Raw genomic sequence first — 11,974 nt, 5'->3', positions numbered from 1 at the left:
GCAGCACTGCAGGTGTGGGTCTACCCATCATTGGTCTACACCAGGTGGGATGGTACCCTAGACCCCTTGTGCCTTGGCTGTGAACACATAGCTGCAGTAGAGTCAGGCCTGACTGCAGATTTGCAGCCATAACTCCCTGCAGATGAGGTGTATGCCTAGGTGACTGGGTTCAGGCATGGGTTGTAGCAATCAGAGATTTCTCTAGAGCTGCAGTGGAACCAGTTCCTGCAGAGACTTGAGAGAGATGCGGGCAATCAATTTCTGGCTGACTCTGGCTGGTTGCCCTGATGGAACCTTTTTAAAATTCACGGAATAGGTAGGACTGCACATTATCTGCCTCTCACAGCTACTCTGTGTCCTGGCCAACTGGCAAATTCCTGGAATGGTCTGGGTCTGGGTGATGAGCTATTTGTCCAGGGTGATTTTCATCCTATCCTGTCTCCTCCTCTTCCAGGAGAAATGGGTCCCCTGAGGCACGTGTAACCTTCCAGGCCTGCCCTCCAGCCCACCACCCAGCCGGGGCAGTACCATGGACAGCGTCATCGAACAGAAGAGTGTGCTCCTGCACAGTAAGATCAGTGACGCTGCCAAGAGGAACGGCTTGATCAACACCAGAAACTTCATGGCCGAGAGCAGAGATGGCCTGGTGTCCGTCTACCCAGCACCCCAGTACCAGAGCCGCTGCGGGGTGGCCAGCACGGCCCCGGCTGCCCTGGACAGCAGCAGGAATGAGCCAGCACAGCAGCTCTTGGACCCCAACACCCTGCAGCAGTCGGTGGAGTCCCACTACCGCCCCAACATCATCCTCTACTCAGAGGGTGTGCTGCGCTCCTGGGGGGACAGCGTGGCCGACTGCTGTGAGACCACCTTCATCGAGGACCGGTCGCCCACCAAAGACAGCCTGGATTACCCCGATGGGAAGTTCATTGACCTCTCAGCGGACGACATCAAGATCCACACCCTGTCCTACGAGGTGGAGGAGGAGGAGGAGTTCCAGGAGCTGGAGGTCAGATGATGCCCTTGTGAGACACCAGCTGGGACTGGTGCAGTGGGGACAGGGGAGAGAGACAGAGATCTGTGAGTGCCCGGCCCCTGGGGTGGAAGTCAGGGGATAAAATTAGTGTGCTGAGATGTACAGGAACCCAGGGCATTCTCATGCCACTTCGTTTCTGAAGCTTTGTGGAGGATGAAGAGAGTGGAGAAGGGAAGTGGACAGAGGGCCAGGGCAGTTTCAGCAAAGGATTCTGACCAGAGGTCATCCAAGCCAACATGAGGGGTTACAGATGCCAGTACTGGCAAGTTGGTGTTACAGTCAGCTTCCTTTCCACATGGGACATAGCCCAGAAACTCTGAGAGAAAAAGTTAGGACAGTTCCGGGTCTCTGCTTTGTAATAGACAACATGTTGAAAATCAGTGTTCATAGCCCCAGAGATATTTGAGGAGCTAAACTGGGTGCAGGGAAATTTTTTTGTTTGTTTCTTTTCTTGTGTTTGTTGGCCTCGTGGCACGGGCTGGAACCTCAGATGCTACACTGGCTAGAAGTGGTACTGTGAACATCCTGGCTGGCTGAGCTGATCTTAGTGGGGAAGACCTCAGGCTTCCGTGAATACAGATCCTGTCCACTATAGGTTCTTGTAGATGCTCTTAATAAGAGGCAGGGAGCTCCCTTCTGTCACAACTTTGTTTAGCAGTGTGTTTTTAACCAAGAATGGGTGTTCACTTTGCCAGGTGCTTTTTGAGATTATCCCATGTGGTAATTTGTCCTTAAATGATATGATTGTTGCATTAACTAATTTGCAGAAAGCAAGCTGTTCTTGGCTCTGCGGACACATCCCACTGTGTCATGGTGTACAGTCCTCACTACATGTTGGTGGGTTGAATTTTCTAGTAAGTTTTAAGCATTGTTGTGTCTGCACAAGAGGGATGCTGGTCTGAAATTTTCTTGACTTACAACCCTTCTGGTTTGGGTAAAATTGGCCCCACAAAATATGTAGTGGACTGTCACCTCCTCTGTTTTCTGGAAGATTCTCTACAGTGTTGACATAGTGTATTTTTAAATATATGTTAGAAGCCACCAGTGGAGCTGCGTAGGCCCGAGCTCTCCTTTATGGGAAGATTTTCAACTGTGTGATTGTATTTATTTATTATTGTAAAGAAAATCTGAGGATCTTCTCGATCAGTTTTAGTCATTTGTGTCCATGCTATCTGCATCATCTGACTTGGCCTGAAGTTGCTGATAATATTTCATTTAAGACTTTTCATTTTCTGTAGAATTGGTAATAATGTCCCCTCTTCCATGGCTAATTTTGGTAACCATAGGGTTTCTAGTTCTTGCTTGACCATTCCAGCTGGAGTTTGTCAAGTTGTTGATGTCCTCAAGCAGCTGGCTTCTGGTTCCATTGGTTTCCCCTCCGTGCCCCTGGTTTTTCGTTCCCATTTCACTAATCTTCATTTGGTTATTTACGGCATCCTTCCCTCTGCTTCCATAGGCCTCATTTTGCTCTTTTACTGTAATTCTGTTAGGTAGGAGCTAGATTATATGAGATGCATTTCTTCTGTAATGTGTGTGTTCAGAGCTCTATCATTCTCCCAAAGATTGTTTAACTACACTGCACCAATTTTCATGCTCATTGAGTTCAAAATATTTTCTACATCATTGGGATTTCTCATTTTACTAGTTGCTTACAAATATGCTTATCTCTGTATAGTCCCACATTTTCCCTCATTTATTCCTAGTTAAACTACACTATGGTTAGAGATCACAGGTGTGCAATTTCTCTCTCTTTTTTTTTAATTTATTTGACATGTAGAGTTATAGACAGTGAGAGAGAGAGACAGGGAGAAAAGTCTTCCTTCTGTTGGTTCACCCCCCAGATGGCTGCTACGGCTGGCTCTGCACCAATTTGAAGCCAGGAGCTAGGTGCTTCTTCCTGGTCTCCTATGCGGTTGCAGGGCTCAAACACTTGGGCGATCCTCCATTGCCCTCCTGGGCCACAGCAGAGTTGGACTGGAAGAGGAGCAACTGGGACTAGAATGGGTGCCCATATGGGATGCCAGCACTGCAGTTGGTGCAATTTCTCTTTTAAGGTCATTGAGACCTCTTGAACAGCCCAACACATGATGTGTTCTTGAGGGTGTGTCTGCCACCTGCACTTGCCTTCAGAAACCTTTGTCAAGTCAGATTGGTTAATTGTGCTGTTTCTGTCTTCTGTGCTTGCTACTTATATAGTTACATATTGTTCCAAACAAGAATGGAAGAAGTGAAAATACTCAGTTGCTCTTGTGGAATTGTCTCCTTTCAGTTTGTCAGTTTTTGCTGCCAGTGTCATGGGCTTTAATGTGAGATGAGTGAACTCATGTCTGTTGCATCCTGCTGAACTCTCCATCATCTTATTATGAAGTAGCCCCCTTTATGTCTGATAGCGTTGCTGCTCTTAAGGTCTCTTTAGTCTGAAATGAATATAACCACCCCAGCTTTCTTTTCGGACTATTTGCATTCTTCCTCTTTTTGTCCTTCTGTTTAGTAGTTACTTCTGTCTCTGAATTTAAAGTATGTCTTGGGGCCGGCACTGTGGCGCAGTGGGTTAATGCCCTGGCCTGAAGCACCTGCATCCCATATGGTCACCGGTTTGAGACCTGGCTGCTCCACTTCCAATCCAGCTCTCTACTATGGCCTGGGAAAGCAGTGGAAGATGGGCCAAGTCCTTAGGCTCCTGCACCCACGTGGGAGACTCAGAAGAAGCTCCTGGCTCCTGGCTTCAGATCGGCACAGCTCCAGCCATTGCAGCCAATTGGGGAGTGAACCATAGAATGGAAGACCTTTCTCTCTCTGCCTTTCCTCTCTCTGTGTAACTCTGACTTTCAAATAAATAAATAAATCTTTTAAAAAAATAAAGTATGACTTTTCTAGAAAGTAAATAGTTATATCTCATTTTTTAATCCAATCTTACAATCTTGGTTTTTTGTTGGAGTATTTAGTGCACTTGCATTAAACGTGATTTTTTTGGTATGATTAGAATTGTGTCTGCTGCTTTGATTTTTGTTTTCCATTTGTATCTTGGATTTGTGGTTATTGTTTCTCTGTGCCTTCACTCACAGCCTCTTTTGTACGTTAAATAAATATGGTTAGGGCCCCATTTCAGCCTCTCTATTGGCATTTTAACTGTGCATTTTAATTATATTCTTGGTACTTTCTCTGCAGATTATGGTAAATAACTTACCCCGTTTACTTCAAACAACTGCTAACTTTACTCCAGTAAAATATAGAAACTCTGCTCCAATATGGCTCTATTTTTTCACATTATCGTGCACATATTTCACGCATGTGTTGTAAACCCAGCAAGAATTTTATAATCACTGACTTGCACGATTGTGTCTTTTAAGGATTCTGAGAAAGAAATAAGCATGCTTGTCATCAGTGACCCTCAGCCATGGTTGCTGTTTCCAGGGGTCCCTGTGAATTCCACTTACCATGGGGTGTCATTCACTTACAGCCCGAAGACTTCTTTTAATGTTTCTTAGAAGAGAAGTCTGCCGGGGACAAGTTCTCACAGTCTCTGTGAAAGTTACGCCTCCGTGGTGCACACACTTCCCATGTGCACATGAATCTTTGGCCTTTTGTTCTCTTACTGCTTTCAAGACTTTCTCTTTGTGTTTCCAAGCCCTAGTGTAGGCCCTTCTACACTCCTCCTATCTGCAATTCACTGAGACCCTTGACTGCAGATTCCTTTTGTTCTTCAGATTTGAGAAGCTCTTGACCATTGTTTCTTCAATAATTTCTTTTTGTCTTTGCTCTCCTCTCCTCCTCAAACTCCCACGAAAGTAGGTTGACGTCCTTGACATATTTCAATAGATATTTGAGGTTCTGTTCATTTTTCCTTTAACACTTTTTTCTCTGTGTTCTTCCCATTGGATTGATCTACCTTTGAAGTATGTTATTCATCTGTTGTAGCAATCTACTATTCAAATTGCACTTTTAATTCCATAATTATCATTCAGTTACTTTCTAGGGCTTCTAACCCAGTATTAATAATATGGAATCGGCAGGCGCCGTGGCTCAACAGGCTAATCCTCCGCCTTGCGGCGCCGGCACACCGGGTTCTAGTCCCGGTTGGGGCGCCGGATTCTATCCCGGTTGCCCCTCTTCCAGGCCAGCTCTCTGCTATGGCCCGGGAAGGCAGTGGAGGATGGCCCAAGTCCTTGGGCCCTGCACCCGCATGGGAGACCAGGAGAAGCACCTGGCTCCTGGCTTTGGATCAGTGCGATGTGCCAGCCGCAGCGGCCATTGGAGGGTGAACCAACAGCAGAAAGGAAGACCTTTCTCTCTGTGTCTCTCTCACTATCCACTCTGCCTGTCAAAAAAAAATAAAAAAAAAATAGGAAAAAAAATATTATGGAATCATTGTTCTTGTGTTTTTCCTTTCACTCTTGTTTTTTTTTTTTTTTAAAGATTTATTTATTTGAAAGGCAGTGTGACAGAGAGAGAGGGCAAGGCAAGAGAGAAGAGAGAGAGAGAAAGAGAGAGAAGAGATCTAGCTGCTGGTTCACTCCCCAAATGCCTACAAGGCTAGGCGAGGCTGAAGCCAGGAGCCAGGAGCCAGGAGCCAGGAGCTCCTTCCGACTCACCCATAGGGATGACAAGGACCCAACTAGTTGAGCCATCATTTGTTGCCTCCCGGGTACATTAGTGGGGAGCTGGATGAGAAGGCACAGGCAGAACTTGGTCCCACCTGCTCTATTCCAGAGTGTGTGCATTCCAAGTGACAGCTTTGCCCCATCACAGAGTGTGTGCGTCCCAAGTGATAGCTTCGATGCCTGTGCCACCGTGCCTGCCCTTCCTTTTATTCTTATAGTTTCCTTTAGTTTATAAACATATCTGTAACCACTGTGTGGATGTATTTTCCTGCTAAACCCAACATCTGTGCCCACTCAGAGGTGATTTTTGTTGCCAGCTTTTTCTCCCATGAGTATGGGTCACCTTTTCCTGTTTTTTTCCCCCCACTTGGCTTATAGTTTTTGTTGTGGGGGCTCGTGGGGGTGGTTGGAACGTAGAGCTGACTTTTCTAACCATGTATTGTAGCAACTTAGGATTCTGATTTTCCCCATTGAGGTCATGGTTGTTGCTTGGTCTTTTCTTTATTGTTATTTTGGGTTGTTTCATTTTCTTCTGTTGGCGACACACCTGAACCCACTGTGCCGTGTCCCTCTGCGGCAGTGAGTCACTCACATCTCCTCTCCGTTCTGTCTTGTTTCGTAGCTCTTACTGTCACTGTCCAGTCTCACAGCCTGGACTTGCATAGCTCAGAGGTCAGCCAGCTATTCAGGGGTGAGAGGTGAAGGTCAAGTTCCTCAAGCAGGTGCAGTTGCCAGCCTCTACCCAGAGATCTGAGTTTGCAGAGGCTGGGGCTGTTTCCCCTGGCTGCTCTGGGTTGTTCTATCTGTTTTACTCCTCCTTGTCTCCTATGCACTCTCCTTGTATACCAGGTCCATCAGGGACCTGAGGGGAGCTCACCATGGCCCTCTCTGGGTCTTTTGTTCCAGGAGCCTCCTTTTCAATTCTTGGTATGTCCGCCAGTTTGCCATTGGACCCAACCAATGCTACAACCTCAGGCTTGAAGAGCTGCAAACTTTCCCGTTCATAGCTGCTCCCACTCAGTCCAGCCCCTCCCAGCAGGGCAGCTCTGGGTTTCCCTGGCCAGCCCTGTTGTAACAGAAGCACTTCACTGGCCAAGCTGATTGTAGGGAGAAGGCTGCCCAGGGCATTCTCTGAAGCCTTGGACATGCATTTCCCAGCATGCACTGGATGTGGACAGAGAAAGTGATCAGATGCCCACAGATGGCTGTGGTGAGGTTAGGGATTTTAATCAAATTGGTTTGTTGATGACATTAGTCCATGAAATTACTCATTTTCCTCCCTTGCAATAGTCTATAAATAGTGAGTTATCTTTAGATACTCCAGTTTCTTTCAGATCTGCGTGTGGCTCACTCACACAAGGGTGCGGGTTCTGTGTCCCAAAAGCCACGTTTTATCTCCTGTCATCCCAGCTGCAGCAGTAAAAGCCTTTGACAAGGAGGCACTGAGGGAACAATTTTAGTGCACATAGAAAAAAAATTATCTTTCATGGAACAAATAGTTGCCACCATCGAGGGCTAATGCTTCTAAAATGTAAACATGAATGGAGTAGTCTGGCATCTCATGTCTTGATTTTCCACATCAGATGCAACCTTCACTTGCATGTGCAGCTCAAGGCACGTTTCTCACACGACAGAGATCACCATCTTTACGGTGTCATCTCACATATTCTTACCAGTACATCTCGGTAGAAGGCAGTGTAGCGATTGAATCCATCTGTCATAATAATACAATCATTCTCATATTCCCCTAAAACACTTTATACACTTTTCCCCCAGACACCTTTTATTGAAGGAATATAAACTTCATGCATTTCCTAAATACAACTTTAGGAATACAAGGATTCTTCCCATAATACCACCCACATTCTCACCCACACTCCCACCCCTCTTCCTCCTCCCTCTCCTTTTTAAAAAAAATTCTAAAAGATTTTATTTATTTATTTGAGAGGTAGAGTTACAGACAGTGAGAGGGAGAGACAGAGAGAAAGAAAGGTCTTCCTTCCGTTGGTTCACTCCCCAAATGGCCACCACAGCTGGCGCTGCGCCGATCTGAAGCCAGGAGCCTGGAGCTTCTTCCTGGTCTCCCACGCAGGTTCAAGGGCCCAAGAACTTGAACCATCTTCTACTGCTTTCCCAGTCCATAGCAGAGAGCTGGATTGGTAGAGGAGCAGCCAGGACTAGAACCGGCACCCATATGAGATGCCGGCATCGCAGGCGGAGGATTAACCCACTGTGCCACAGCACCAGCCCCTCTCTGTTGTATCTTTTTCAGGGTTAGGAACTAAGGTGATGCTGGCTTCATAAAAGGAGTTTGGGAAGATTCCCTCCTTTTTGATTGTATTGAATAGTTTGAGAAGAATTGGAGATAGTTCTTTAAATGTCTGGTAGAATTCAGCAGTGAAGCCATGTGGTCTTGGGTTTTTCTTTGCTGGGAGGGCCTTTATTATTGATTCAATTTCTGACTTGGTTATGGGTCTGTTTAGGTTTTATGTGTCTTCATGGTTCAATTTAGGTAAACTGTATGTTTCCAGGAATCTATCCATTTCTTCTAGGCTAGGTTTCCTGATTTGGTCTTTTTGATTTGGGTTTTTTCCAAGTTTTTTTTTTTTTTTTTTTGTTAGTGTGTCAATTTTATTTATTTTTTCAAAAAACCAGATTTTTGTTTCACTGACCTTTTGTACTTTTTTTTTTGTTTGTTTGTTTCAATTTTTTTTTCTCTAATTTTAATTATTTTTTTTCTCCTACTAGTTTTGGGTTTGGTTTGCTGTTGTTTTTCTAGATCCTTGAGACACAATGATAGCTCATTTATTTGGTGTCTTTCCAATTTTTTTTTTTATTTGACAGGTAGAGATAGAGACAGTGAGAGAAAGAGAGAGAGACAAAGAGAGAGAGAGAGAGAGAAAGGTCTTCCTTCCGCTGGTTCATTCCCCAAATGGCCGCTATGGCCGGCACTGTGCCAATCTGAAGCCAGAAGCCAGGTGCTTCTTCCTGGTCTCCCATGCCGGTGCAGGGGCCCAAGCATTTGAGCCATCCTCCACTGCCTTCCTGGGCCACAGCAGAGAGCTGGACTGGAAGAGGAGCAATCAGGACTAGAACCTAGTGCCCATATGGGATGCCAGTGCCACAGGTGGAGGATTAACCAAGTGAGCCAAGGCTCCAGCCCCTCCAATTTCTTGATGTAGGCACCAGTTGCTATAAAATTCCCTCTTAACACTGCTTTTGCTGTATCCCATGAATTTTGATATGTTGTATTGTTGTCTTCATTCATTTCCAAAAAATTTTTTTATTTCTCCAGTAACCCACTGCTCATTCAGGAGCATGTTGTTCAGTCTCCATGTGTTTGCATATGCTCTAGAGATACCTGAGTTGTTGATTTCCAGCTGTATTCCATTGTGATCAGAAAAGATGCATGGTATGATTTTGATTTTTTTGAATTTGCTTTATGGCCTAGCATGTGGTCAATCCTAGAGAAAGTTCCATGCACTGGTGAGAAGAATGTGTATTCTGCATCTGTAGGATGGAAAGTTCTGTAGATATCTGTTAGGTCCATTTGGTCTATAGTGTCGATTAACTCTGTTGTTTCCTTGCTGATTTTCTGTCTGACTGATCTGTCCATTGCTGAAAGTGGGGTACTGAAATCCCCTGTTACTATTGTATTGGAGTCTATGTCTACTTTTAGATCTGTTAGCATTTCTTTTAAATAGTCAGGTGCCCTGTAATTAGGTGCATATACATTTATAATAGTTACATCTTCCTGTTAAATTGATCCCTTAATCATTACATAGAGCCCTTCTTTGTCTCTTTTAACAGTTTTTGTGTTAAAGTCTATTTTGTCTGATATTAGGATGACTAAGCCAGCTCTTTTCTGGTTTGTGTTGCCATGGAATATCTTTTTCCATCTTTTCTTTTTTTTTCAACTTTTATTTAACAAATATAAATTTCCAAAGTACAACTATTGAATTTTAGTGGTTTTCCCCCCCATAACCTCCTTCCCACCTGCAACCATCCCATGTTCCACTCCCTCTCCCATCCCATTCTTCATCAAGATTCATTTTCAATTATCTTTATATACACTTTCAGTCTGCATGCAACTTTGTTGGTGAGATGTGTTTCTTGAAGGCAACAGATAGATGAGTTTTGTTTCTTAATCCATTCTGCCAGTCTGTGTCTTTTAACTAGAGAGTTGAGGCAAATTACATTCAAGGTGACTATTGATAAGTGATGACTTCACCCTGCCGTTTTTCCATAAATATTTTTATTGTTTACTTTGAATTTCCTTTATACTTTTACCAGGAGATTTTCTGCCTTCACCTTCTTTCATAATGATGACCCTGTTTCTGTGTTTCTGTGTGTAACACATCCTTAAGCATCTTTTGCAGGGCTGGATGAGTGGTGACAAATTCTTTCAATTTCTGTTTGTTATGGAAGGTCTTTATTTCACCTTCATTCATAAATGAGAGCTTTGCAGGGTACAGTATTCAGGGTCAATAGTTTTTTTCTCTTAAGACTTGGAAGATATCTAGTCATTCTCTCCTAGCCTATAGGGTTTCTGATGAGAAATACACTGTGATTCTAATTGGAGATTCTCTGAAAGTATTCTAGCATTCCTTTCTTGCACATTTTAGAATCTTTTCTTTATGTTTTACTGTGTAGAGTTTGACTACAATGTGTCATGGTGAGGATCTTTTCTGGTCATGTCTGCTAGGAGTTCTGTGTATTTCCTGTATTTGGATGTCCCTTTCTGTAAATTATGGAAGTTTTCTCATATTATTTCACTAAAAAGGCCTTCTAATCCACTCTCTCCTTCCACACCTTCAGGAACTCCTAAGACCCATATGTTGAGTCATTTGATAGTATCCCATAAATCCACAAATCTCTGACATTGTTTTTTAGTTTTGTAATTTCTTCTTTCTTTTTTTCTGTTTTTTTTTTTTTTGTCTAAAATTTCCAGAGATTTGTCTTCTAACTCCGATATTCTTTCTTCTGTTTCACCAAGTCTGTTGTTAAAGCTTTACACCACATTTTTTGTTCTATTGAATTCTTCATTTCTGATACTTCATTTTGATTTCTCTTTAAGATCTCAAATTTGTGGGAAAGAATTTCAGTTAAGTCATGTACGAATTTCTTTAGCTCATGAATCTGCTTCTAATTACTTTTAAATAATCCTATGATTAATTTTTTTAATTCAGTTTTTGGCATTTCTTCAGTCTCTTCATCTTCACATTCTAGGACTGAAGTGTTGTGTTCTTTCGAGGGTGTCATATCGTCTTCCTTATTCTCGCTTCTTGAATTGCTGTGTTTATTATTGAACATTTGTGGTGATACTTGTTCTTTTTTCCCCATGATGGCTTTTATCTTTGGACTGTTCCTCTGTGGCTTAGTGGAGTGTCTGCTCTTTCAGTGAATACCTTAAGGCGTGATATGGGCATGGCTGGGGAGCTCTGTTCAGTGCTCCAGAGTAAGGGGAGTATCCAAGGTGACACCCGGGGTAAGGGTAGCAAATCTCTTAGTTATTTTTGTTTGTTTGTTTGTTTGTTTTTTAACCAAAGGGAGGTTTGTTCTGCTCTGTTGGCATAGTCTCAGCTCACCTCCTCTCCTCAAAGGAAACCAACGCCTGGGCGCTAGCCCATTGGGTACAATTTTCATCCACTCTGCCACAAGAAACACACAAAGGATCTGTGTGTCCTTGGTGTGAATACGGATCCTGCAGCAGTGATCCTCACCAGAGAATCAGGGACCTCTGAGCATGTGGAGCCACCCACAATGACCGCTCAAAGTCTCAGCCACACCCTGCACCCTCCCATGCAAAGCCAGAATGTTTTCACAGTCCCAGAACACAAGGCTCCCACAGTCATGAGCTCCCAGCCCCCTGTCAATTCTCCCAGTCATACTCAGACGTGTCCTCTCGGCTAGTTGCTGGGCATACTGACATGAGCTGGCACAGCTGTTATGTATGTCCAGCATGGTGCCTGCCATCTGTCAGCTGGCTACTGAACGCTGGTGCCAGGTGGTTGGGGAGAGAGAAACATGACCCCTTTCTTCCCTCTAAGTTGGCAGGTACTCTGTCTCCCACAGGACTCCAAGCCCTACTCACACCAGGCTCTTCCTGCAGTTTATCTCCAGTGTCTTGGGCTGCCACAGTCTGGTCTCACCCCGCTCTCCAACGCTGGTGCTGAGGCTCTCAGCTGCTGGGGCTCTGACTTGTACACATCCACACCCTCCATGTAGGTCATGGAATTTCCTCTGCTGTTTTCTGCCTCTTTCCTGAGATTGCACTGTCTTTCCTTTTTTTTTTTTTTTTTTTTTTTTTTTTTTTTTTTTGACAGGCAGAGTTAGTGAG

At 44.2% G+C, this 11,974-nt stretch overlaps 1 protein-coding gene across 1 annotated transcript in view; it reads left to right on the top strand.

Annotated features, from left to right (window-relative positions):
* The first annotated feature begins 529 nt into the window (after nucleotides 1-529).
* The window catches only part of SYNDIG1 (synapse differentiation inducing 1), a 105,517-nt gene continuing 94,072 nt past the window's right edge, over nucleotides 530-11,974 (top strand). Inside the window, exon 1 of the mRNA XM_062202240.1 lies at nucleotides 530-1,006. Coding sequence (XP_062058224.1) covers nucleotides 530-1,006 — 477 coding nt within the window. The remainder of the gene's footprint in view (nucleotides 1,007-11,974) is intronic.

Source organism: Lepus europaeus, chromosome 10 (assembly GCF_033115175.1).
Source record: "Lepus europaeus isolate LE1 chromosome 10, mLepTim1.pri, whole genome shotgun sequence".
Taxonomy (NCBI): domain Eukaryota; kingdom Metazoa; phylum Chordata; class Mammalia; order Lagomorpha; family Leporidae; genus Lepus; species Lepus europaeus.
This window is presented reverse-complemented; position numbering and strand designations above follow the sequence as displayed.